This window comes from Chrysochloris asiatica, unplaced genomic scaffold (genome assembly GCF_000296735.1).
Source record: "Chrysochloris asiatica unplaced genomic scaffold, ChrAsi1.0 scaffold00254, whole genome shotgun sequence".
In the NCBI taxonomy this organism is placed as follows: domain Eukaryota; kingdom Metazoa; phylum Chordata; class Mammalia; order Afrosoricida; family Chrysochloridae; genus Chrysochloris; species Chrysochloris asiatica.
In genome coordinates, this window is record NW_006408772.1 from 481,813 (window position 1) to 505,490 (window position 23,678).

The window sequence follows — 23,678 nt, forward strand, 5'->3', positions numbered from 1 at the left end:
GTGGTGCCCCCCACAAACACACACATACTCCAAAAAGAAATTTGACAGTTGTTGCTGTTCATTATCGCTGAGTTTACTCTGATTCATAGCACCTGAATGAGTATTGATTAGAACTGGTTCATGGCTATGACTTTTTAGAATCAGGTCACCTGGCTTGTCTTCTCAGGTGCCTCTGCGTGGGTTTGAACTACCAATTCTTGGGCTAGCAATCCAGCACTAGCCATTTGTACCATTCAGAGATTCAGAAAGAGAAAGAAAAAAAAAGCTGACTGAAACTATATTTACATGTTCATCATAATTCCCTCAGGGTTAAATAGCTTCATGGAAATTATTACCAATTAAAATGAGCAAAAAATTGAATAAACAGGATTTTTAGGTAAATAAAATGTCATATTATTGTTAATTTTTAAAACCAAAACAGTTGCTGTAGATTCTGACTCATAGAGTCAGTTTTAAATGACTTAAATTTTTGGAAGTAAAATACAGGTCTTTTTCTTGAGTTGCTTCTGGGTAGACTTGAACCGCCAACCTTTGATTAGCTGAACACATTCACTGTTTGCACAACCCAGAGACAGTTTCATACTGGTAGTAACTAATACTTCCTGTTCTAACTTCCCCTTAAAATATGCACAAATATAATAATAAGTGCCTAGTGGCACTGTGGAATCCTAGTTTGGCACTGTGGGTTAATACGCCAGACTGCAAAGCCATTTGAACTGCAAGGTTGGCTGTTCAAGCTCACCAGATGCTCCTCAGAAACCCTATACAGGGTTGTTATGGGTTGGAACTGACTCAATGGCACTTAACAACAATAAGTGGCACTGTAGGATAAGCATTGGACTGCTAATGGCAAAGTCAGTAGTATAAGCTCACCAAACACTCTGTGGGAGAAAAATGAAGCTTTTTGATACTCATAAATATTTACAGTCATGAAAACCCTATACAGGATTACTATGAATCAGAATCAATTTGATGGCAGAGATTTAGTAGATGTAATGTTTAGTATAGAGAATATCTGCTAGTTATGAACTAGGCATTGTGCATGGTATTACATGTATGAGTATTTCCTCCAACTTTCAGGACAATCTGTAAAGTTTTGTGTTATTATCTCCAGATTGTGAATGAAAAGTTTAAATGTATGGTATTGTGCAAAAGCAAAAGGAGCAAAGTTACCAAAAATTAATGAAAGATAAAAATGTAAATAAAAATTTTCAGTAACTGAAATGTTCAATAGAGTGGTTTGAAAAGCCACTTCTTGGAAGGCCCAGACTCTAGTCTTTAAACTAGAAGTGCATGGAGAGTACCAAGAAGACTGGAAAAGTCACTTTCTCTTCATACTGTGATTTCCCAGCTCAGGAAACTCAACTCTATTACCCCCGCCCCAGTCAAGCGGAAACTATATTCTGAAACATTCCATGTGACCCACTCCATGCCTTTTCATCTCTTTTCTTTATCTGTTTTGAAGCCATAAATTCCCAGCATACCATGCTATCTAGGGACAGAGGCAAAATAAAGAAGTATATGAAAAACGTAGTTACATAACGAAAAGCAATTACAACAGAGAAAGGAAGAGTACCGATATCAGTTGAATGTGGAAGCTGGTGGTATGCAGAGAGTAATTGATACTGTTGTCACATACTACTTTTGTAAGAGCAGAACTTAAGCCTACATCTAATTTATAAAATGGAGTCTAAGGAGCTCTGGTAATGTAGTGGTTACAAATCGGGCTGCGAGCCGCAAGGTCAGCAGTTCCAAACTATCAGCTGTTTCACAGGAGAAAGATGGGGTTTTCTGTTCCCGTAAAGATTTACAGCCTCGGAAACCCGGTGCAGGGTCGCTATGAGTCGGAACCGACTCCACGGCACACAACAACAACCCATTAAAAAAAAAAAAAACTTAGAGAAATTATCCATTGATCTATTTAACAAATATTCCCTAAACGTTGTCTGAGTGCTAGAACCACTCTGTGCTTCAGAGAAATATCATTAACAGGTAAAATTCATGGTCTTTTAAATTTACGATGCCACGTAAAATAGAAAAACAATTATATAGGTCAGCAGAACTGCATACTCTAAGTGTATGCTAAACCTTGAAAATGGAAAAAAACTGAAAAAATAAATTTTCAAATTTTGATTTTGAGAGGTAGAAGTTCTCAGTCCCCAAGGTAGAAAGACTAAAGAGATTGTACATATTCATATTGTCTGTTGGGAAATGCTAAATATGGAATTATATCTTCAGTTTCAATAATTGCATAATCCAATAATCCCAAACCCAACACCTTAACCAAACATTATGAAAGGGTACTATAATGCTCTGGTAGCGTAGTGGTTACGAATCAGGCTGCAATCCTTAAAGTCAGCAGTTCGAACCACCAGCTATTCATGGAATAAAGATGAGGCTTTCTGCTCCTGTAAAGATTTACAGCCTCAGAAACCCTGTACAGGGTCACTATGTGTCAGAATTGACTCGACAGCACTTAAAAATAACAATTATGGAGGCAGACATATTTCTGAAAATTATTTTCCACAGAAAAGAAGACATTTTAGAAACCATGTACCTGGTGTCAACAAAGATATGCAAGAAAATATGATTTCAGTATACTAAAAGCAGAAGATTTATAATAAAAATACGGCTACAATATGAATACATATAATAGAGTTATCTGTGATTAAATAAACTATAGAATGTCATTAAAAATAAAACAGACTGACCCAGAGCAGCCCTATGTGACAGATATGACTGTCTCTGAGGATTGTCAAGGCTGTAAATCTTCATCAAAGCAGACTCCTACATATTTCTCATGTGGAGTCACTGGGTGGGTTCAACTAAGGACCGTACAATTAGCAGCTAAGCACTTAACCATTGGGCCACCAGGGATCCTCATAGAATGTCATAATCAAAACCAAACCCAACCATTGCCACTTAGTCAATTCCAATGTATGTTGTTGTTGTTACATGCCGTCAAGTCGATTCTGACCCATAGCAACCCTGTATAGGGTTTCCAAGGAGCTTGAACCACTGACCTTGCAGTTCAAATGATTTTGCAGTCTGATGCATTAGCTCATAGCACCATATCAGAACTCCTTCCAATGTATAGTGACCCTCTAAATGATTTTTGAGACAGTAGGAGCTCTGGTGGTACAGTGGTTACAAATCGGGCTGCTAACTTCAAGGCCAGCAGTTTGAAACTACCAGCTGTTCCATGGGAAAAAGATGAGGCTTTCTACTTCCTTAAAGATTTACAGCCTCAGAAACACTGCACAGGGTCGCTATGAGTTAGAACCGACTCTACAACATATAACCACCACCACATCTTTACAAGAGCAAATAGCTTCATTTTTCTCCCACAGAGCCACTGATGGATTTGAGGCACCAACCTTGTGGTTAGCAGTCCATTTATTATCCTAAGTGTCATCAGGACTCCTGAGTGATACAGCCAATATAAAGTCCACATTGAAGCACTAAAGAGCATAAGTGTCACATCAGACAAGTAAGAGAACTGGTCTATAGGAAAACAGATTTGCTAAAAATCTACCAGAATGTAAAGGAAAGTACTCTAGAAGTAATAATTGATTTGGAGGGCAAAAAAAAAGGTGGGGGGGAATGGGGCTAGATAATTAATCATTTGTATTCTTGAGAAAGAAAAAAAGAATTCTGAAGCAGAATTAGACATTAAACTTAAAATAGAATAAAAATTTCCAAAACCAGAAAAAAGAGTATATAAGTTGAAAAAACTCACAATGTTCTAGTCAGAACTTGGAGCAAATTGCAACCTTCTAGATCTTTTGGCAAAAAGTTAAAATAAAAATATTTTCTTCATTCATCTAAGAATGAGAAAGACAGCCTGCATGAGAAAACAAAACAAAACAAAACAAAAACACTAGCCTCAAACTTCTATTCTGCAGTAAAAATATCAGAAGATAACAATATGCATAGAATTTCAAATGAATAGATTATAAACAAAACTTTTTCTTCTTCATGGAGGCAAATTCAACCAAAAGATATTCTTACATATACAAATATTCAGGAAAAATAACACTATATAATGTTTTTGTTTAAAAATACTTCAAGTTATAAGGCAAAATTTGAATGATGCAAAAAGCATCAAAGGAAGATGGAAGGAACACAAATGGTCACTGTATCAAAAAGAAATGGTTATGTTCAACCATTTTAAGAGGAAGTATGTGCTCAAGAATCAATGGCAACTTTGATTTTTGCTGCTGAGACAGAGTCAGGTAGGACAGGCTCTGTGGGGGAGGCACTGAACCCCAGAGAAGCTGCTTTGACAAAACAGCACCAGAGCTCTGGCTCTAGCATAAGGTGCAGGGCATCAGTTTCCCACACATGCCAGTGGGGAAAAATCATGGTATAAAGGAAAATACTGTAATTTAGGAATTGCTCTAGACATGGGACTCCCTTTGCTGCCACTCCATCAGGGCAGAGTTCAGAGGGTGGGGCTACAGCCTGACCAGCACAGGGAACCACTGCTAAAAGCGGTGCAGTGACATTTAAAGGAGGTGCAGGGGGATTCTACATGTTTTTTTCCTCTTTTTCCCTGTTGTACCTTCTTTCCCCAGGCCAAATGCCTTCAGGTGGGTGGGTGCACCCCCCCCAAAACAAAAGTCCAGTGTTGAACCCACAGTTCTCCCATGGCACAGAGAGAAAGAGCCCTATTGGACTTAAGGGCAAATTCTTTGGAAGCTGCTTATGATGTCAGCCTCTGGGTCACAGTCCTAAAATTAACTGTGCAGGACCCTTTACTCTGACATATCCAGCAAGAAAAAAGCAGGTCCGGCAGGCCTGACAGACAAACCATATGAACAATCTGTAAAACCCCAACATAAAAGAATGCAACTATCTAGAGAATTATGCTGCGCACATGCAGATACCTAAATGACCTTCAAAGACAAAAACAGTAGACAATCTTTCTCCCATTAACTTCTCAATATTCATCTACACACCTCTACGGTGGTGATTAGAGGAGGGGCCTGAGTAAGCGGACACCCCCACCCACTGCTGGAGGCCTCTATGGTACACACACACTGCCTGTGTAGCGAGGTGACTTGCCAGTCAGTCACAGTTTTATTTTTATTCCAAAGTGGTGGTTTTTGTCTCTGCTTTTATATTGCTTCTGTTTTTGGTCCTTTTGATCACACACTTATCCTGGGGGTGCGAGCTTTTTCTCCCTATGTTACCCAAGAAGAGACAGCAATTGTGGTCATATAGCCAAGCTACAAGCATACCCCATAATATTCCACCATTGGGACAAGAGCCAATAACAGCTGCTAAGCATTACATGAGGAAAGGGAACTTATCTCCTGATCATATCCACCAGGAGACACCCAGTAAGCTTAATAAGTAAGCTTAATAACACAATCAACAAACATCCATTTAAACATTAAAAACTCACATAACTACTGGAAATGACCAATAAAACACAAAAAAGATCTCAAAACATGTCCCAAAACAGAAAAAAGTAACTGAGACAAAGGAGCTAGGGACAGACAAAGGCTTTCCAGAAGAGGAAGAGCAGGTTTTGGATTTGCCTGAGAAGGAATTCAGAAGAATGATATGGAAACAAATTCAAATGCTCCAAAAAAGGGTGAAGGAAAACAAGGAAGAAGTCAGGAAAGTACTACAAGAACAATCAAACGAGATCTATAAAACATTGGAAATGATTCAAAACCTGCAAAAAGAGGTCCAGATGATGAATAATAAAATATCAGAAATAGACAATGCACTGAAAGGGGAATGGAGCAGAATGAAAGAGATGGAAGCCAGAAGCAGCAAACTGGAAGACAAATCTCTCAATACTGCTAAGATAGAAGAGCAAGCAGGAAAAAAGCATAAAAAAACCCCCACAAAACTGCAGACAGTCTCAGATTCATGCTGGATAACATGAAGAGGGACAACTTACGAATTACTGGCATTCTGGAACAGGAAGAATTAGAGAAGTCCACAGAGGAGATAGTTGAAGAGCTTCTGGAAGAAAATTTCCCTAAATCTTGAAGCATGAGAAGATAAACATTCAAGAAGCTGAATGTACCCCAGGAAGGATAGACCCCAAAAGAAAATCACCAAGACATATAATAATCAAGCTTTCCAAAATCAAAGACAAGGACAGAATTCTAAAAGTGGCCAGGGAAAAGATATGTGTTACTTACAATGGCAAGCAATTCAGATTAAGCTCTGGTTTCTCAGCAGAAACCATGCAGGCAAGAAGGCAATGGGGAGACATATACAAAACCTTAAAAGGAAAAAAAACTGCTGACCAAGAATCATCTATCCAGCAAAATTGTCAATCAAATATGATGGTGCAATCAAAACATTCCAGGATAAACAGAAGCTAAGATATTTTGTCAAAGCCAATCTAGCACTTCAAAACATCCTAAAGGGAGTTCTTTGGACTGAAAACCAACAAGAATAGACAACAACCAGAGATAGACAGGCGTGGCAACACCACCTGAAACTCAGACAACAGATAGCAGAGTCCAGAACAGAATAAAACTACAACAACGACTTCAAAGGAGCTGGGAGGCCAACCAAAGATCAAAATAATATCAATGTCAAAGAAGGGGAAAATGTAGGATCAGAGATCCAGGTGGAGAGGAGGCAGGTAGATTATAGGATAAAACAGATTGTCTTAAATGGAGAGAAAAGTTAACAGGCTATAAGGTAACCCCAAAGAAAGTTAATACTTCACAACTTACCATGAAAATGAACTTCCAAGCAGAACAAGCAAACATGAAACCTAAGAAAAAACAACAAAAAGAAATAGCACAAAAAAACACAAACTCAGCACAAGAAGGCATGCAGAACAAAGGAATGAACAGCACTACCAAAAAAATTAACATAATGGCAGCAATTAATTCATGCCTGTAGATAATCACACTGAATGTCACTGGATTGATTACATCAGTGAAGAGACAGAGAGTGGTAGATTGGATAAGAAAACAAGACCTTCAATATGATGCCTGCAAGAGAAACACCTTACATGCAAAGACAAAAACAGCCTAAAAGTTAAAGGATGGAAAAGAACATACCAAGCTAACTGCAACAATAAACAAGCAGGAGTGGCAATACTAATCTCTGATAAAGTAAACTTTTAAGACAAAAATCTCTGATACAGTAAACTTTAAAACAAAAACTTTAAGAAAAAAAGCCTAAGAGATAAAGAAGGACACTATCTCATGATCAAAGTGTCAATTGAGCAAGACTACATAACCATAATAAATATCTATGCTCCCAATGAAAAGGCACCAAGATATATGAAGAAAACCTTACTAGAACTGAAGAAAGAAATAGATAAATCTACAATTATAGTCAGAGATTTTAATATACCACTTTTTAAAAGGAACAGAACAACCAGAAAGAAACTCAACAAAGTTACAGAGGAACTAAACAGCACAATCAACCAACTTGACCTCATAGATGTGTACAGAGCATTCAGTCCAACAACTGCACAATACACATTCTTCTCCAGTGCACATGGAACATTCTCCAGACTATTATTGTAAAAAAAAAAAAAAAAAAAAAAACTAAGAAAAAGAACCCATCCTAAAATGGGGGGGAAATTATATATATATTTGTTGATCACTAGGATGTATGGGATGAGAGGAGGGGAAGGAGGGAGGGGAAGATAGAGCACAGGGTAGGGAATAGACACAGGATAGCTTGGGTGCTGAGGATGGGGGCGGTGGGCAATACACAAGAAGGAAGAGGGAAATGGAAGAACAAAGTGGATGGGACAACAGTTAGGCAGGTTCTCATAGGCTAAGTGGGACAGAGGTAAATGATAAGGTATGCACAACCTTGGAAGAACAGGGGTCCTGAATACAGGGATTGAGGCATGGTTTGAAGGGGTACTAGAGAAGAATAATGTTAAAATGCTTGGTTGTCTTTTGAATCTTGCTTCCCTTGCCTACCATTGTTAAATAGACATTGGTGGGGGGGGGGGGTAAGGAGGAATAGCCAGAAACATCACTACAGAAAGCTTGTACCTTCATCTTCAGTCTACAATTGATTGGAATACCTTAAAGGAGGCTAGAAGTTGCCCAGTGAAAGAGGCTTCCTGTGGAGCCTTTACATTGCATAAGACCATAGGTGGAATCCAGAACCCCATCCAGAATAGTCTGAGGTAGGAAATTTTCACTGTAAAGGATGAATAGTCCAGCCTGGAGCAACAAGAAGAACAGAAGCTACTTCATGAAAGAAATACCAGTAGGAAAACCACCCCCCAAAAAAACAGCAGTCTGATTGATTACTACAAGAACAAGTAAGCTGTTCACCCCGGAGCCGTCAAAGCAAGTGGTCAGGACCTCTCAGAGCAAATGCCCTTCCAAGACTGAGAAACTCAAGGGGTATACATGAGCAGGCAGGTGGTCTGGCTGGTGACCATGCTGTCACCTATAAGGGAAGGGGGGAAAAATAGCAATGAAGTTGCGAGCTAAGTCCGACCACATTCAATAGACCCCTGTAAACCCAGGTGGAGATCTGGATGGCCAGAAGTATGGCAAAACCCGGGGACTCCTGGGCACAGAGACAGTGACATGGCCACAGAGGACTACAGCAGAAAGTGAAGCGTCCAGTTGCTATGAAGTGAGGGGAGATGCACAAGAACACCATACTTGCAGATAGTACCCACTTGACATGGTTTCAAAGGCTGGAGGATCAGAATTCGACTAGAAGAAGAAAGAAGTGGCGGGGGGAGGGGGGGCGGTGAGGCGGAGAGTAACCTGCTACAACTTGATGAACTTTACCTATACTTATGGATTTAGTAGCTCAAAAAAGAGAACAAATCTTTACAGTGAGAATCACTCCCACCCCCTCAGTACACAGGGTTGACAGGGATGGTCAACTTAGAGATTGGCTACCCAAAATGTGTGTGTGTGTGTGGGGGGGGGGACTATAAAGGCAAGAAATGACTGGCTTAAGAGCTTTCAAGAGGGAGCCTGGTTCCAGATGGGGCGGGGGGCCTGGTTCCAGATGGGGCGGGGGAAGGTAGAATCACCACTGAACGATTTCCAATCCGTTGGGACTGGGTTGGCGAAAGGAAATGGGGATAAGACTCTTGTGGTACAATAGTGAATAATTGCCTTCAGGACTGACTGTGAGGGTAGGAAATGTAGCGGTAGATGTTTTTTGACAAAAGGAGGAGAGTGATTGATTTTGCAGCCCAGGAGTGGAGGTCCCTGGGATCATCAAGTGAGAAGAGCCGAGAGCGGGACCGGGACTCTACCCAGAGAGGCAGAGACGCCAGGGATGGAGACAGAGATGATGATGTGGACAGATGGAGTGGCTGGGGACACTGGAGTCAGGGAGGGAGAGGGGCTGTGTGCTGACATCCAGAGGGTGGGCCTGTGGGTGTATCCTTTGGTTATTTGACGATGCATGGAAGGGATTGTAATCATTGCAATGAAACAAAATATGATAGAATGAATGTAAAACTGATATTCTTCCATGTAAACCTCACAATAAAAACTTAAAAAAAAAAAAAAGAAGATTATGAAAGCAATGATAAAACAGTGATGATAAAAAGATAAGACATGCTTCCCAACCAGAAATAAAACACCTGAATCAATTTAGCAGCTCGATGATTGTGGAGAGAAAATTCAGTTTTGTTGCTATGAATCTATAAATTTGTTTTGATCTTCCTAGAACCTAATCTTAATTTTGGATGTTAATGTAAAATAAATCTTGCAGTATATTTTATAATTCACATGCTTGGCCAAGTACCAAGCTTGCAGTGTTTGATTTCTTCTTTGTACAGATCATTAATGTAATACATCATTTTTTTCAAATAAAGAAAATGGGAATACTTCTTTTTGATTGGCTAAAATTGCCAGACAATTGAAAATAAGCAGAAATAATACTAAGCTGTAATTACTGAAAGTTGATGGTTTTAACTCAAGAAATGGGATCCCAATTGGGACCATGTCTCTTGTATTCATATACCTCTTATTTCTACCTTGTCAATTTCATTTTCATTCGAGTTAACATATTGCAATCATGTGTTGGCTTAGAATATGTGTGTGACTGTAATTGTGTGATGATTTATAAAATTGTTCATGTTTCTATCAATAAGGTACTTCTAGAATAAATTTACTTCATTTTTCTCTTCAAAAAAAAAAAAAATGGCACTAAAGGAAGAAGTCCAACAACAATGACATACTTCAAATGAAGTAAATATAACCAACAAACTATATTGAAAGGCAATGGAAGAACTTTATAAAAAGCTGTAAACCACAAAAGAAAGAACAAATATGAGCAATGAAAATAATGGGAATTATGTTAAACTTCCCATGTTATAAACAGAAAATTGTCATTGTTTCTCAGTGACCTCATAACCTTTTTAATGGACATACAAGGGGATTAAAAAAATTTATGGAGCAATGGAATTGAAGGATAATAGAATTTTTTCTATAAGTTTTTGATTCCCCATCATGTATTTGTCAACAAAGACCATTTCAATATGCACCAAAAAGGGAAGCACAGAGAATATTCATGTCAACTTTTTGGGTAAAAATACAAGAAAACTTTTAACATAAAAAACCTAACTAACAATAATTTCAAAGTGCCCCAGTGGTGCTATAGGATACACACTAGACTGCTAATTGTAAGACTGGCAGTTCAAATCTAGCCATTTTTTGAGAGAAACATGAGACTTTCTATTCCCATAAAGATTTACAGCTTTGGAAATCCTTTGCAGGATCATTAGGAGTCAGAATCAACTCAAGGGCATTACATTGGGTTTTTGTTTTTTTCGCTCTCTTTTCTTTTAAATTGGGAATTTTAAAAGATACATATTTGAAGAGACTATTAAAACAGAACATTAAATGTATATTTACACCCTATTATATTCTGTTGTGCATAGGGTCGCTATGAGTCGGTACCGACTCAATGGCACCTAACAACAACAAATTATATTAGTCAGAATACTATGTAGTCTATTTGATCACATCCCCAAAGTCATAAAATTTAAAATTATATTTAGCATAAATATATAGCCTTATTGTGTTAAATATTAGATGTAATAAGCAATAATAAAGGAAAATGAACAAAATACTACTCTGGGTCTTATTCGTTGTTTTTAGCTTTGAGATAAGCAATTAATTGCAGATTTTGTAACTTACGACTGTTGAGAAGATTCCTCATCTTTTTGCTGTCTATAGCTGGAATAAACAATACATAAATTAGCTGACAGTATAATATGTTCTATTTTATGTTATAATTTTCAAATAGCCTACTATTAGAAATGCTTGTTATCTAAAGCATCAATGTTTTGAGAGGGCATAACATTTTTTCTTATATCCAAGTAATATATAAACAGCCATCTACCTTGAATTGATATTTGGTTTGAACTGTGTAACTTTACTTTATAAAAGGAAAACAGAACATTTATCCTCTGGGTTTTGCTTTGCACACAGAAAAACAAATCAAGGAATTAGAAGGGAATGAATAAAGATTAATGTCCCTGATTTCTTTCTTTGGAGGTTCCAGTATAACTCAAGGAAACAATTTCCAATTCCCATCACTACTGGTGTTAACAAAGCAAGTATATCAGGCTATGTCAGGGAGGAATATGCCTAGTAGACAGTGTTAAAAGGAGAGCATCACAGACCCATCATGACTCAATCTCAAGTCCATGAGCTCCACAGTGTAGGAATTCAATCAACACAAGTTGATGACGTATTCTCATTGAAGTTTCTCCCTTCATGATGAGTGTGGTAGAAGGTGATTTCCTAGGCAGCACTCAAGGTGTGAATCTCTCTTAGCATTCAGGCTATATAGAAGTTTCACTCATACCACAGTCTCTCATCCCACTCTATGCTTCCCTTCTGCTACATGTTTTCCCTTCAAACTTATTTCAAAATAGAATACATTTATATTTGAAAGTAGAAGGAAATGTAAGAAGGAATCACAAAAATGGCAAGAAAAAAAAAGACTTACGTGTAAGTCTAAATGATGGTTTGTTTATAGTCAAAGGCAAATTTTTGGTCTTCAGATTCTGATATAAAATCTTTTCAATTCTCTTCTTGATTCTTTCAGCACTATCAGTAGATGGGTATCGAAACATAAGCACCATAAGAATGTTCACACCGTTTTCATCTGGACTAAAGAACAAAAGTGCAGATAAATAGTGCCACTTCTCAAATTCTTAACTGTTTTTATCTATTAGGCTCAATACTAAATGTAAAGAAACAAATTGGATGATGTCTTAGTTACCTAGTGCTGCTATAACAGAAAAAAACACAGGTTGATGGCTTTAACAAACAGAAACTTAGTCCCTTACAGTTGAGGAAGCTACAAGTCCAAATTTAGAGTGCTACCTCTAAGGGAGTCATGGTGCAGCGCTGTGAGTTAATGCACTGAACTGCAAGGTCAATTTAAACCACAACATCAGTGATTCAAGGTCACCAACTGCTCTTGAGAAACTCTATATAGGGTTGATATAAATTGGAATCAACTGGACGACATTTAACAACAACCCCTAAGGGAAGGTTTTCTTTCTTTCTTGGCTCTAGAGAAAGGTCTTTGTTTCCTTTTAACATCTGTATGTCCAGCATTCCTTGGAGATCTCTATGAATCTTGGCATCAATCATCCACTGGATCTAGGAGCTCCATAGTGCAGGGATCCCACGTCCAAAGGATACACAGCACTCTGCTTCTTCTTTCTTGGTGGTAATGCTGTTGTTAGTGCCATAAATTTAGTTCCAACTCATAGTGATCAACACAGTTCCAAGACTGTGAAACACTGCTCTGTCCTGTACCATCCTCATAATAGTTATGTTCAAGTTCCTGTTTTTTAGCTGTGTCAATCCATCTCATTGAGGGTCTATCTCTTTTATACTGATCCTTCTATTTGGAAAGTACCATGTCCTTCTTCAGGAACTAGATAACATATCCAAAAGACTAGAGATGAAGTCTTGCCATCCTTGCTTCTAAGGAGCATCTTGGCTGAACTTCTTCACAACAAACTTGTTTAGTCTTCTGGCAGTCCGTGGTACTTTCAATATTCTTTGCCAAACCATAATTCAAATGCTTTGACTCTTCTACAGTCTTGCTTAGTCATTGTCCAAATTTCACATGCATATGAGGTGACTTAAAATACCAGGGCTTGGGTCAGGCACACCTTAGGTCTCAAAGTGACATTTTTGCTCTTTACCATTTTAAAGAAGTATTTTGCAGCAGATTTCCATAAGGCAAAATGTCATTTGATTCTTGACTGCTACTTCCATGAGCACTGACTGTAGATCCAAGCAAAAGAAAGTCTTTGACAACGTCAATCTTTTCTTCATTTATTATGATGTTATTTAAGTGGTCATGTTGTGAAGATTTTCATATTCTTTACATTGAATTATAAACCATACTGAAGGCTATAGTTTTTGTTTCTCATCAGTGAATATTTCCAGTTTACTTCACATCCAACAAGCAAGGTTATATCATCTGTATATCATAGATTGTTACTGAATCTTCCTCCAATACCAATGCCACATTCTTCTTCAGGTAATCCAGCTTCTTGGATTATTTGCTCAATGTACAGATTGAAAAGTATGGTGAAAGGATACAACCCTGATGTACACTTTTCCTGATTTTGAATTATTCAGTATCCCCTTGTTCTATATTCAGGTTCCTCATGAACACAAATAATGCTTGGCATTTTAATTTTTATCAATGTTATCCATAATTTGCTATGGCCCACACAGTGGAATGTCTTTGCATAGTCAATAAAGCACAAGTAAACATCTTTCAGTTAATCTCTGCTTTCTGTCAATATCCACCTGATGTCATCAATGATATCCTTCATTCCATGTCCTCTTCTAAATCTTGCTTGAATATCTGGTAGCTCTTTGTCCATACGCTACTACAAATGCTTTTGAATTATCTTCAGCCAAATTTTCTTAGCATGAGATATAACTGATGGTGTCCGTACTCTGTTGGAATGGGCACAACTATGGATCTCTTACAATTGATTGACCAGGTAGCTCTATCCAAACTTCTTGGAAAGGACGGGTGCTTCCAACATTACATCATTTGGTAATAAGTCCTTCTTTCTCTGCTCACTTTTCTCTCCTTTTATCTTTGTAAGAGGAAAGATGTTACAGGCTATATCCCATAGGAAACTTCCTTTCAATTGATTGGCTACTCATGGAAGTGTTTACATTGTATCAGTTCTCATGGGGGATTATTACATCCTAACAACTAAATCATTGAGAATCCTGGCCCAGTCAAGTTGACACAAAACCTTAACTGTCACAAATGGCTTATATATATGTACACCAAATTTAAAGTTTTTATCTAAATACAGGGAACAGAATTGAATGCTAATATGTAAACAGCTTATATCTCCCTTTATAAAATGATTAAGAAGTTGCAAAGCACTCCAGGGGAAGTGAGGGAAAGTGTCAGACATGCTTGATACAGTAAACAATGAATATATTGCTCTCTATCATTACTTATGGTTTAGAGGGGCTTGTGAGGGGGAAGATGTGGATGAAATCATACTTTACATATATTAAAAAGATTTTGTCTTCAAGGCACTTTGAACAAAAATTGTAACCAATATACTTATTCAACTGTACTGATGTGGCAGAGATAATGTTTTGTGTTCATCAAGCATAAGTTTTTGTGTTTCCTATACTTCCTGGGCACAGAACTTAGACTGCATGTTTACTGAAAAGTACCAATGAATCTAGCTGATGGGATGTGGCAGAAACAATGTACCCTGCTTCTAGGCCTGGATCCTCTACATCAGCTATGATTTCACTCTTCCCTTACCTGCCAATCATTTGCAGAGGATACAGTAGACAATTCCATTCCACATCCCCAATAGCACCCTGTCCCCGCTATAACTTTATTTGGTTTGTGGCCAGAAAATGAAATTGATCTTTATTGTGTTAATAATATCACTGATATTTGGGGTTTGCTGCTCGCTTAATATATGTTTAATAAATAACTAGAGAAAGCAGTTTTTAAATGAAGACATCTGTTATGACTTTCAAATATAAAAATTTATATTGTGACTTGTATATGTGCTCAAGCAGCCTTTTGAGAATTAATTATTTGAAAGAAATAAGAAAGGAAAAAATGAAAGGGATGGAGGGAGGAAGGGAGGGAAAGATATGGCATTAACTCTGTAACCATATGTACACAGACAGGTATGCGTCACTTAACATCTTAACATCTGTTTGGGTAACATCCAACTGTGTATACTCCAGGGTTTAATAAGGTTGCTTTTTTTTTTTTTTTTTAAGGGAATGTGGCTCCAATTTAAAAAAAAATTTTTCCCTCTAGTGGTTTAAAAGTCTGCCAGAGTGCTCCTTGGAGGCCAAGATGGCCAAACTTTGTCTCTTATACTTTGGACATATTGTCAGGAGGGACCAGTTGCTGGAGAAAGATATCATGTTTGCTAAGGTGGAGGGTCAGAGAAGAAGAGAAAGACCTCCAACGAGATGGATTGACCAAGTGGCAGCATTGATGGACTGAAGCATGGCAACAGTAGTGAGGTTGGCCCAGGATCGGGCAGTGTTTCATTCTGCTGTGCATAAGGTCGCTATAAGTCAGTGCTGACTCGATGGCACCTAACAACAACAACAAAAATGGTTTAAAAGTAGTCCTGAGGAGCTCTGGTAGCGTAGTGGTTACGAATCGGGCTGCGAACCTTAAGGTCAGCGGTTCGAAACTACCAGTCGCTCCGCGGGAGAAAGATGAGGCTTTCTACTCCCGTAAAGATTTACACCCTCGGAAACCCTGTACAGGGTCGCTATGGGTCGGACCCGACTCGATGGCACTTAACAACAACAACAACATGTGGCAATGTAGGGTAAGCATTGGACAGCTAACCACAAGGTGCTTCAAACCCACTAACAGATCCTTGGAAATCCAACACATGATCACTCTAAGGCAAAACCCATTTGATAGCATACAACAATAGCAACACTGGTTTAAAAATATCCCAAGCCCAGACTCTTACATAACTGGACCACAGGTGGGATACAGGCAGGCGAGGCAGAGGATATGGCTCTGGACACACTCTCAGGCTCTATCCAGTGGACATGAGGGAGACTGGCCCCAGTAATCCCTGGCTTCTCATGTGGACAAAGCAGCAGACAAGGCTGGTACACTCACTCCCTCCTGACTTCATCTCTCTTTGCTCCTGCCACTGCCCCTCAGTCACCACTGCTGCTAGCTCCATCAGCCTCTGCCAGCATTTCCCACAGCAGCAGCAGTGGTACAGTGCCAATAAGGACAGCCGGAAGCAGACTACCAGAAGATCTTAGCATCTTGGTTTTATACTATCAAAATCACATAACATTCTTTTACACAGAACATACTGTGGACATTAAGCGATATAGTCTTGTATTCACTTTGTGAGACTGGGTTGTGCAGTGGTTAAAGTCAGCTGCTAATCAAAAGGTCAGGAGTTTGAACCCACCAGCTGCTCTGAAGCAGAAAGATGCAGCATTCTACTTCCCTAAAGATTTCAGCCTTCGAAGCCTGATGGAGTTCTACTCTGTCGTATAGAGTCACTAGGAGTCAGAATTGACTTGGCAGAAATGCTTTTAATATTCATTTTTCCATGAAGAAGTGAAAAAGTGAAGTAAACAAGTAAGCATCTCAAATATATGTTTCTGTAGCACTATGGAATCTACACTAAAATATATAGAAAACAAATGTAAATGTCCACAAAAAGGTATACTATATGTTATCATATATAGATCCTAGTAATGGCAAGCATTTTGAGAATGACACCAAAAGCATATTCAGGATGGATTATATTTATTTTGTTGTTGTTGTTATTTTATGTCATTGAGTCAGTTTCAACTCATAACGACCCTGCATAAGGTTTCTGAGAAACAGCAAGTGAATTTGAACCACTGACCTTGCAGTTCAAACCAACATTGAGGTCGAGTGCTTATTTTACAATGCCACATCAGGACTTTGAAAATATCTCCATGTTCAATTTATGTATTTTAATATTCATCAGAGCATCAAAATAAAGAACCATTGAAAAATTATAATTAAAATACAATTTAGAGAAAATCATAGTCTGATTGATGGGTAGACTTAAAATGAAGACAATCAAATGAACTGGCCTAAGTACTTCTCAGCCTCTAGCTTTGTTGTTGTTAATTATCATCAAGCAAGTTCAGATTCATTGCCACCCCATAGAGGGTTTCTGAGGAGTAGCTGGTGGGTTTAAACCTCTAGCTTAAGGCATAACAAAGAGAGGGCATTAGCATCATTCATCCTCTCCCTGTCTGTTATTCTCCCAGAGAGCACATTCTCCCCCATCTGCTGTGGTAACTAGGATTGTCTTTTGTCATAAATCACTGTACTCTCCCCATCATGGTTGGGAAATGGTTAAGTAGTGTAAATTGCTGAGGTGTTAACAAATCTATATGCTGCTCCAAGTTCATAAGGTCACCACGACAAATGAGCACCTATCTCTGTCAACTAAATCATATTAACAGTATTAGCTTGAAGTTGAAAACCGAGTGTACATACCTTAGTTTGATAACATGAGATTTGATAAATCGACCTTCTGCAGAACGTCGAAATATCTTGGACATCTGATTAACAAGAAAATATATTAGTCTTAAGAAAAATGTACTCATTGTCTTAGCTAAAGATGTGAGGCAAAGGAAAAGATTTCAGTTTGCAAATATTTGAAGGCATGTAAATGACTTGTTCACAATAGTAAAACAAAATCTGTTCAACTTTGCTAATCCTCTGTAAGGGATAAAAGCAGTTGCTTAAGGACTAAACAAAACAATGTGTATCACATGTTCAACTCTTTAAAGGAATATAATTTTTTTTTATTATTGTCAAATGAACTAAGGTATATGTGTTATTTATTTACTTTTTTTTTTTTTTTTTTTTAAGGAAACACTGTAAACTTGCTACGTTCATTTTTTACTATGGCATCTCCTTTATTATTGACATCAATTTGCTGCTTTCTTAAATGATTATACCATTACTAGAGGAACATTTGACATAATGTAACCAAATCTATCCTATGACCTTGATACATATTAGTTATCTATAACATGTTAGCTTTCATAGCTGGTGCTAGATTTGGGAATAAGTTTCATCATACACCATAGTATCAAAATTTTCTCTCTCTGCTTTTTCATTGAAGAATATTGTATACTTATTGAACTGATCCCCTAAAAGGACTTGATTACCAAAGGTAGTGCATCTAACTGTTGAGACAGTGCTTGGAATTAAAAAATGCATTGTACTGAGAGCCAGAAATCTGAAACTATAGGTCAATAGAAGTTTCTATAAGGTCTATATCCAAAATAAATGTCCTCTTATTCAAATTACTAGAGCCTATATGGAGAGAGATGAGGCTTTCTACTCCCGTAAGGATTTACACCCTTGGAAACCCTGTACAGGGTCGCTATGGGTGGGCTCCGACTCAAAGGCACTTAACAACAACATATGGAGAGAGATGATTGTTCCACCACCAGTACCAATAGATGGCTCCCTCTCCTGAATGCATGAATGCACTAAGTTAGTAACAACAGCCAGTAGATTTTACTGCCTCAGTATTTAACTCATGCTGTGGTTGTTGTTAAGTGCTGTAGAGTCGATTCTGACCCATAGCGACCCTGTATGGGGTTTCCAAGGAGCAACTGGTGAACTTGAACCACCGACCTTGCAGTTTAAACAACTTTGCAGTCTGACACATTAGCCCACAGTGCCACACCAGGACTCCAGGTGGCTTCCTTTAATTCCACTGTTATATGGTCTATAATTTGACCAAAATTTATAACATCATTCGTGAGTCATACAAAATTATCAACTTAAAAATTAGCCTGCTATATATGGTCAAGCATTTAATTAATTCATCCCTAATGTGATGGTTGGAACTGCAGTTGCCTTGGCAGGGCCAAACCAAATGATTTCAAGGGGCTCTGGTAGTGTAGTGGTTATGAATCGGGCTGCGAACCACAAGATCAGCAGTTCAAAACAACTAGCTGTTCTGCGGGAGAAAGATGAGGCTTTCTGCTCACGTAAAGATTTACAGTCTCGGAAACCCTGTACAGGGTCGCTGTGAGTCAAAACCGACTCCATGGCACATAACAACAACAACATATGGCCTGTGGACCAGATGTTCCCCACCCCTGGTCTAAGATGACCTTCTCTGCAGCTTGAGCTTGGCCCTTTGCTGCAACCTCCTAACTATCTCTAAAATGCAAAATTGAGTATCTTATACTCCTGTTTCAAAACTATTGCTTGTAGATAATGAGTGATGTGCACCTCAGTGTAAGATTTACAATCTGATGACTTCATCGGCCTGTGTTCCCTCTTCCAAAGCCTTTTCTTTGATTTACTAAATTACTTGCTCATTCCTCATCACACTAGAGTGGCTTATACCTCTGTGACTTTTCACATTGTTTACCCTCTTCCTAGAATATACCCCTACCCTGACCAATGTCTTTAATTAAAACTGTTCTTCTTGAGAAATTCCAGTGGCAACTAAATTATCTTTGCCCCCCTCAAACAAAATTGAAACTCTCTCCTTTGAGTCCCACATGATCCCACTATAATGGTTATCACATTAGTTTACAGTGGTGTCTCTTCAGCACTAGACTCTGAGTTGTGTGAAGGGGTGGGGAAAGAGACTTCCCAATTCTTCTGTGTATCTCTAGTGCTCAGCATATTCCCTGGTGAATTGCAAACACTCAATGTATGCTTGATAAATAAATGCATGAGTACATGTTTCAGTAAATCAATTAAGAATAATACAATAATGAAAAAGAGATTATAGTACATAATTTTGTTTTAACTGCAAATCATGCAATCATGTATAATTGAAAATCCCTGGGAAACTGACAAAAGGTGGATTCTAGAAGACACCTGTGATAGCCACATGGTAGTTATGTGCTGTGGAGTTTCTTCCGACACATACTGACCCTACATAGGGTTTCTGAGCCTTTAAATCTTTATGGAAACAGAAAGCCTCATCTTTCTGCTATGAAATGACTGGTAGTTTTCAACTGCTGACCGTGAGGTTAACAGCCTGACTCGTAACCATTATGCTACCAGTGCATCCACATATGGATGACTAATTTCAAGACTTTCAGTCAGTTCTGAGTCATGCTACTTTGACTTCAGTGAGCTTATTTCATTTATATTTCTTAAGGAATAGAGAGAAAAGATGACTTCAAGGTCTTCAGAAATTTAAATGAATGTCCTAAGAAATTTTGAACTATACCTATGATGACCTTTGAGGAAAGGATCAAGATTGTATTATATCACTGCATAAGATACCACAAATAATCTATTCAAACTTAAATGTACTATTAATAAAACCATGATTCCATGGTGAGTTTACTGTATTTTAAAAAATGGGTGGACAATGACATTGGGCTGATTCCTTTGTTTCAACTTACAGCCTCTATTAAGTAAAGCACTATTATCATCCATTTTCCATTTTATAGATCAAGGTACAAAGACTCAGAACACTAAGTCAAGTTATCTGAGGTTGCATAATAAGTTGTTGTTACTCTTGTTGTGAAGTGCCGTTGAGTCAGTTCCTACATAAAGTTTCTGAGGAGCAGCTAGTGGGTTTGAACTGCTGACCTTATGGTTCAAAGTACAGTGCTGATCCTACAGCACCACACCAGGAGTCCTATAGTAAATTATTGTTGTTGTTAAGTGCCATTGAGTCGATTCTGACTCATGTTGATCTTGTATAGGGTTTCTAAGGAGTGACTGGTGGGTTTGAATCGCCAACCTTACTGCTCACACTGACCTTGTGGTCCAGTGCATTACCCTGCAGTGCCATACCAGGACTGATTGTGAGCTTTCAAGCACTGACTATAGGAGTCCTGGAGTCCTTGTGTGGTGCTGTGGGCTAATGTGTCAGACTGCAAAGTCATTCAAACTGCAAGGTTGGTGGTTCAAGCTCACCAACTGCTCCTTAGAAATCCTATACAGGGTCGCTATGGGTTGGAATCAACTCAACGACACTTAACACCAACAATAAGAGTCCTGGTGTGGTGATGTAGGTTAATTCGCTGGATGGCAATGTCAACCACAAGATTGGCGGTTCAAGCTTATCAGCCACTCCTTGGAAATTCTATATAGGGTCACTATGAGTCAGAACTGACTCGACAGCACTTAACAACAACAACAAAGCACCCCATTGTGAAACCTGAGTTACTCCCATATTTGAATATAGATATTCAGTTGTTGGCACAAGGAAAGTCCTGGGGATAGGAAACTTAAAGAAGACCCCAAATATGTTTTCTATTCCTTGAATTTGAAACCTCATAATTAATTGATAACTTCTTGGGAAATTGCTTTCTTTTCTTCTTTTAAATTTAACTGGGCTAAGAGAACTTTCACTGCTTGGACATCTTATCATTGTTGTGACCAACTTTTGGGGAAGTTTAACTGATCTTATATTTCTCTGCGTGTTGCTGTTGTTGTTATTAAGTGCCACTGAGTAGGTTCCAACTCATAGTGACTCTACACAGGGTTTCTAAGGAGCAGATGATGGGTTTGAACCATCAACCTTATGGTTAGAAATCCAGAACTTATCTTATAGCACCACTTCAGGACTCCATTTCTCTGCTTAGAACTGAATAATATAATACTTAGTCCAAACTATAAAATTTTATCCTTTCCTTTGTTTTGTATAATCCAAACATAAGAGTTGATTATTTTACTAGTCAATGTTTCATTTTAAATAAGATAGTGTCTAGCTTATGGAAAAAGCAAAAATAAATAAATATCACCTTAAAATCAAATGCCAATTTAGTTCTTGGTGTGAACTCTAATATTAAAAACAAAAACTAAAACTAAATTATGTGTTTGAAAGAGTATGGGTGGCTCTGACTGAAGAGACTGGCATTTACCCAATTACTACTATCAGCACAATTAAGCATGTTCCTTCCCTCTGGCTGGAAACTGCTTGAAGATTAAGTCTTCAAGGAAGATCAGTAGTTACTGAATTCCAGCTAAAGAATCCCTTTCTAGGTCCACCCACGAAAACAAGTCAGGCAAGTTCTGCAGATTTTCTGCTACTCTCAAACACATTACCACCAGAAGGCAAACTTACCAACAAATAAATTCCTCTTCCCTTTTCTCCCAGGAAGGCTTCCTGCTAGCCCAAGGTGTGTTTTCCTGCCTCTGAACTCATATAATGTTGACTGAGTGACACATTTACAAGTATGTTACACTGTGGTATCAAAAATGATGTGATAACATCATTTTTGGTATCTAAATTTTCAGTTTGTAATATTTTTATTACTGATGAAGAACCTTTACAGTGACTGCAATATTAGGCTCAAAGGACTGAGCAACATTTCATTCTATATATGGTTGCTTTGAGTCTGAACCATCTAAGTGGCAACTGACAACATCATTGTTTTCCATGCATAGACTTTCATACATATGCATATTATAAATTCCTTTAAGGAAAGAACTGTGTCATTTTTCACCTACTAGCAATTAGTAGGTGCTCAATAATAATTCCTCATTAATTGATTGATTCTCCAGCAATAATTAATTGTAAACATTTTAAATAAAAGAGCTTTGGAAAGAAAAAATGCAGGTTTTTATACTGTTAATGACACTTTCAACATACCCTTTCTCCTTCTTCCTTTTTAATTTGTTCATACAATGCAACAGTACTGTAGGTTAGGCTACTAGCCACAAGGTGGCAGTTGTTAAGTGCTTGCTGTGGAGTCAGTTCCAATGGTTCTGACTCAATAGCAACCCTGCATAGGGTTTCTGAGGGGTGGATGTTGAACTTGAACTGCCAACCTTGAGGTTCAACCTGAACTTGCAGTCCAGCGCATTAACCTTCATCACCACACCCACCAGTTGCTCTGAGGGAGAAAGATGAAGCTGTTTGTTCCTGTAAAGATTTAAGTCTCAGAGACGTCTACATGGTCGCTATAAGTTGGAAGAGCAAAGATGTCAGCTTGAGGACTAAGGTGCGCCTGACTCAAGCCATGATGTTTTCAATAACCTGATATGCATGCAAAAGCTGGACAGTGAATTAGGAAGACCATAGAAGAATTGATGCCTTTGAGTTACGGTGTTGGAGGAGAATATTGAAAGTGCCATGGGCTGCCAAAAGAATCAATAGATCGGTTTTGGAAGATGTACAGCCAGATTGCTCCTTAGAGGCCAAGAGGGCCAAACTACATCTCTCATACTTCAGCCATATTGTCAGGAGGGACCAGTCACTGAAGAAGGATATCATGTTTGCTAAGGTGGAGGGTCAGATAAAAAGAGGAAGACTCCCAATGAGATGGATTGGTCAAGTGGCAGCATCAATGGACTCAAGCGTGGCAACAGTAGTAAGGTTAGCCCAGGATCGGGCAGTGTTTCATTCTGGTGTGCATAAGGTCGCTATGGGTCCGTACTGACTTGATGGCACCTAAAAACAATAATGAGTTGGAATTAAATTGATAGCAGTGGGTTTGGGCTTTTTGTTCTTGTTGTTCTGTTGTTATGTTTCACAGAACAGAGAGATTGTAATAAAAAGTTATAATGGGTAACTAATATCAGATATGCTAAAGCAAATGGAAGAATTGAAGAGGTCCCAGAGCTGAACAGAAAACTTCAAAGATCAGCTTGAGAAGATAAAACCAAATACTATAATAAAATATGCAAAGATTTAGAATTAGGAAACCAAAAAGGAAGAACAC

General features: G+C 38.3%; 1 protein-coding gene across 1 annotated transcript in view; it reads right to left on the reverse strand.

Annotated features, from left to right (window-relative positions):
- TMPRSS11F (transmembrane protease, serine 11F) overlaps window positions 1-23,678 on the reverse strand; it is a 122,148-nt gene that overhangs the window by 15,248 nt on the left and 83,222 nt on the right. Inside the window, exons 4-6 of the mRNA XM_006873784.1 lie at window positions 17,509-17,573; window positions 11,950-12,113; window positions 11,133-11,171 (exon numbers count right to left, since the gene is read on the reverse strand). Coding sequence (XP_006873846.1) covers window positions 11,133-11,171; window positions 11,950-12,113; window positions 17,509-17,573 — 268 coding nt within the window. The remainder of the gene's footprint in view (window positions 1-11,132; window positions 11,172-11,949; window positions 12,114-17,508; window positions 17,574-23,678) is intronic.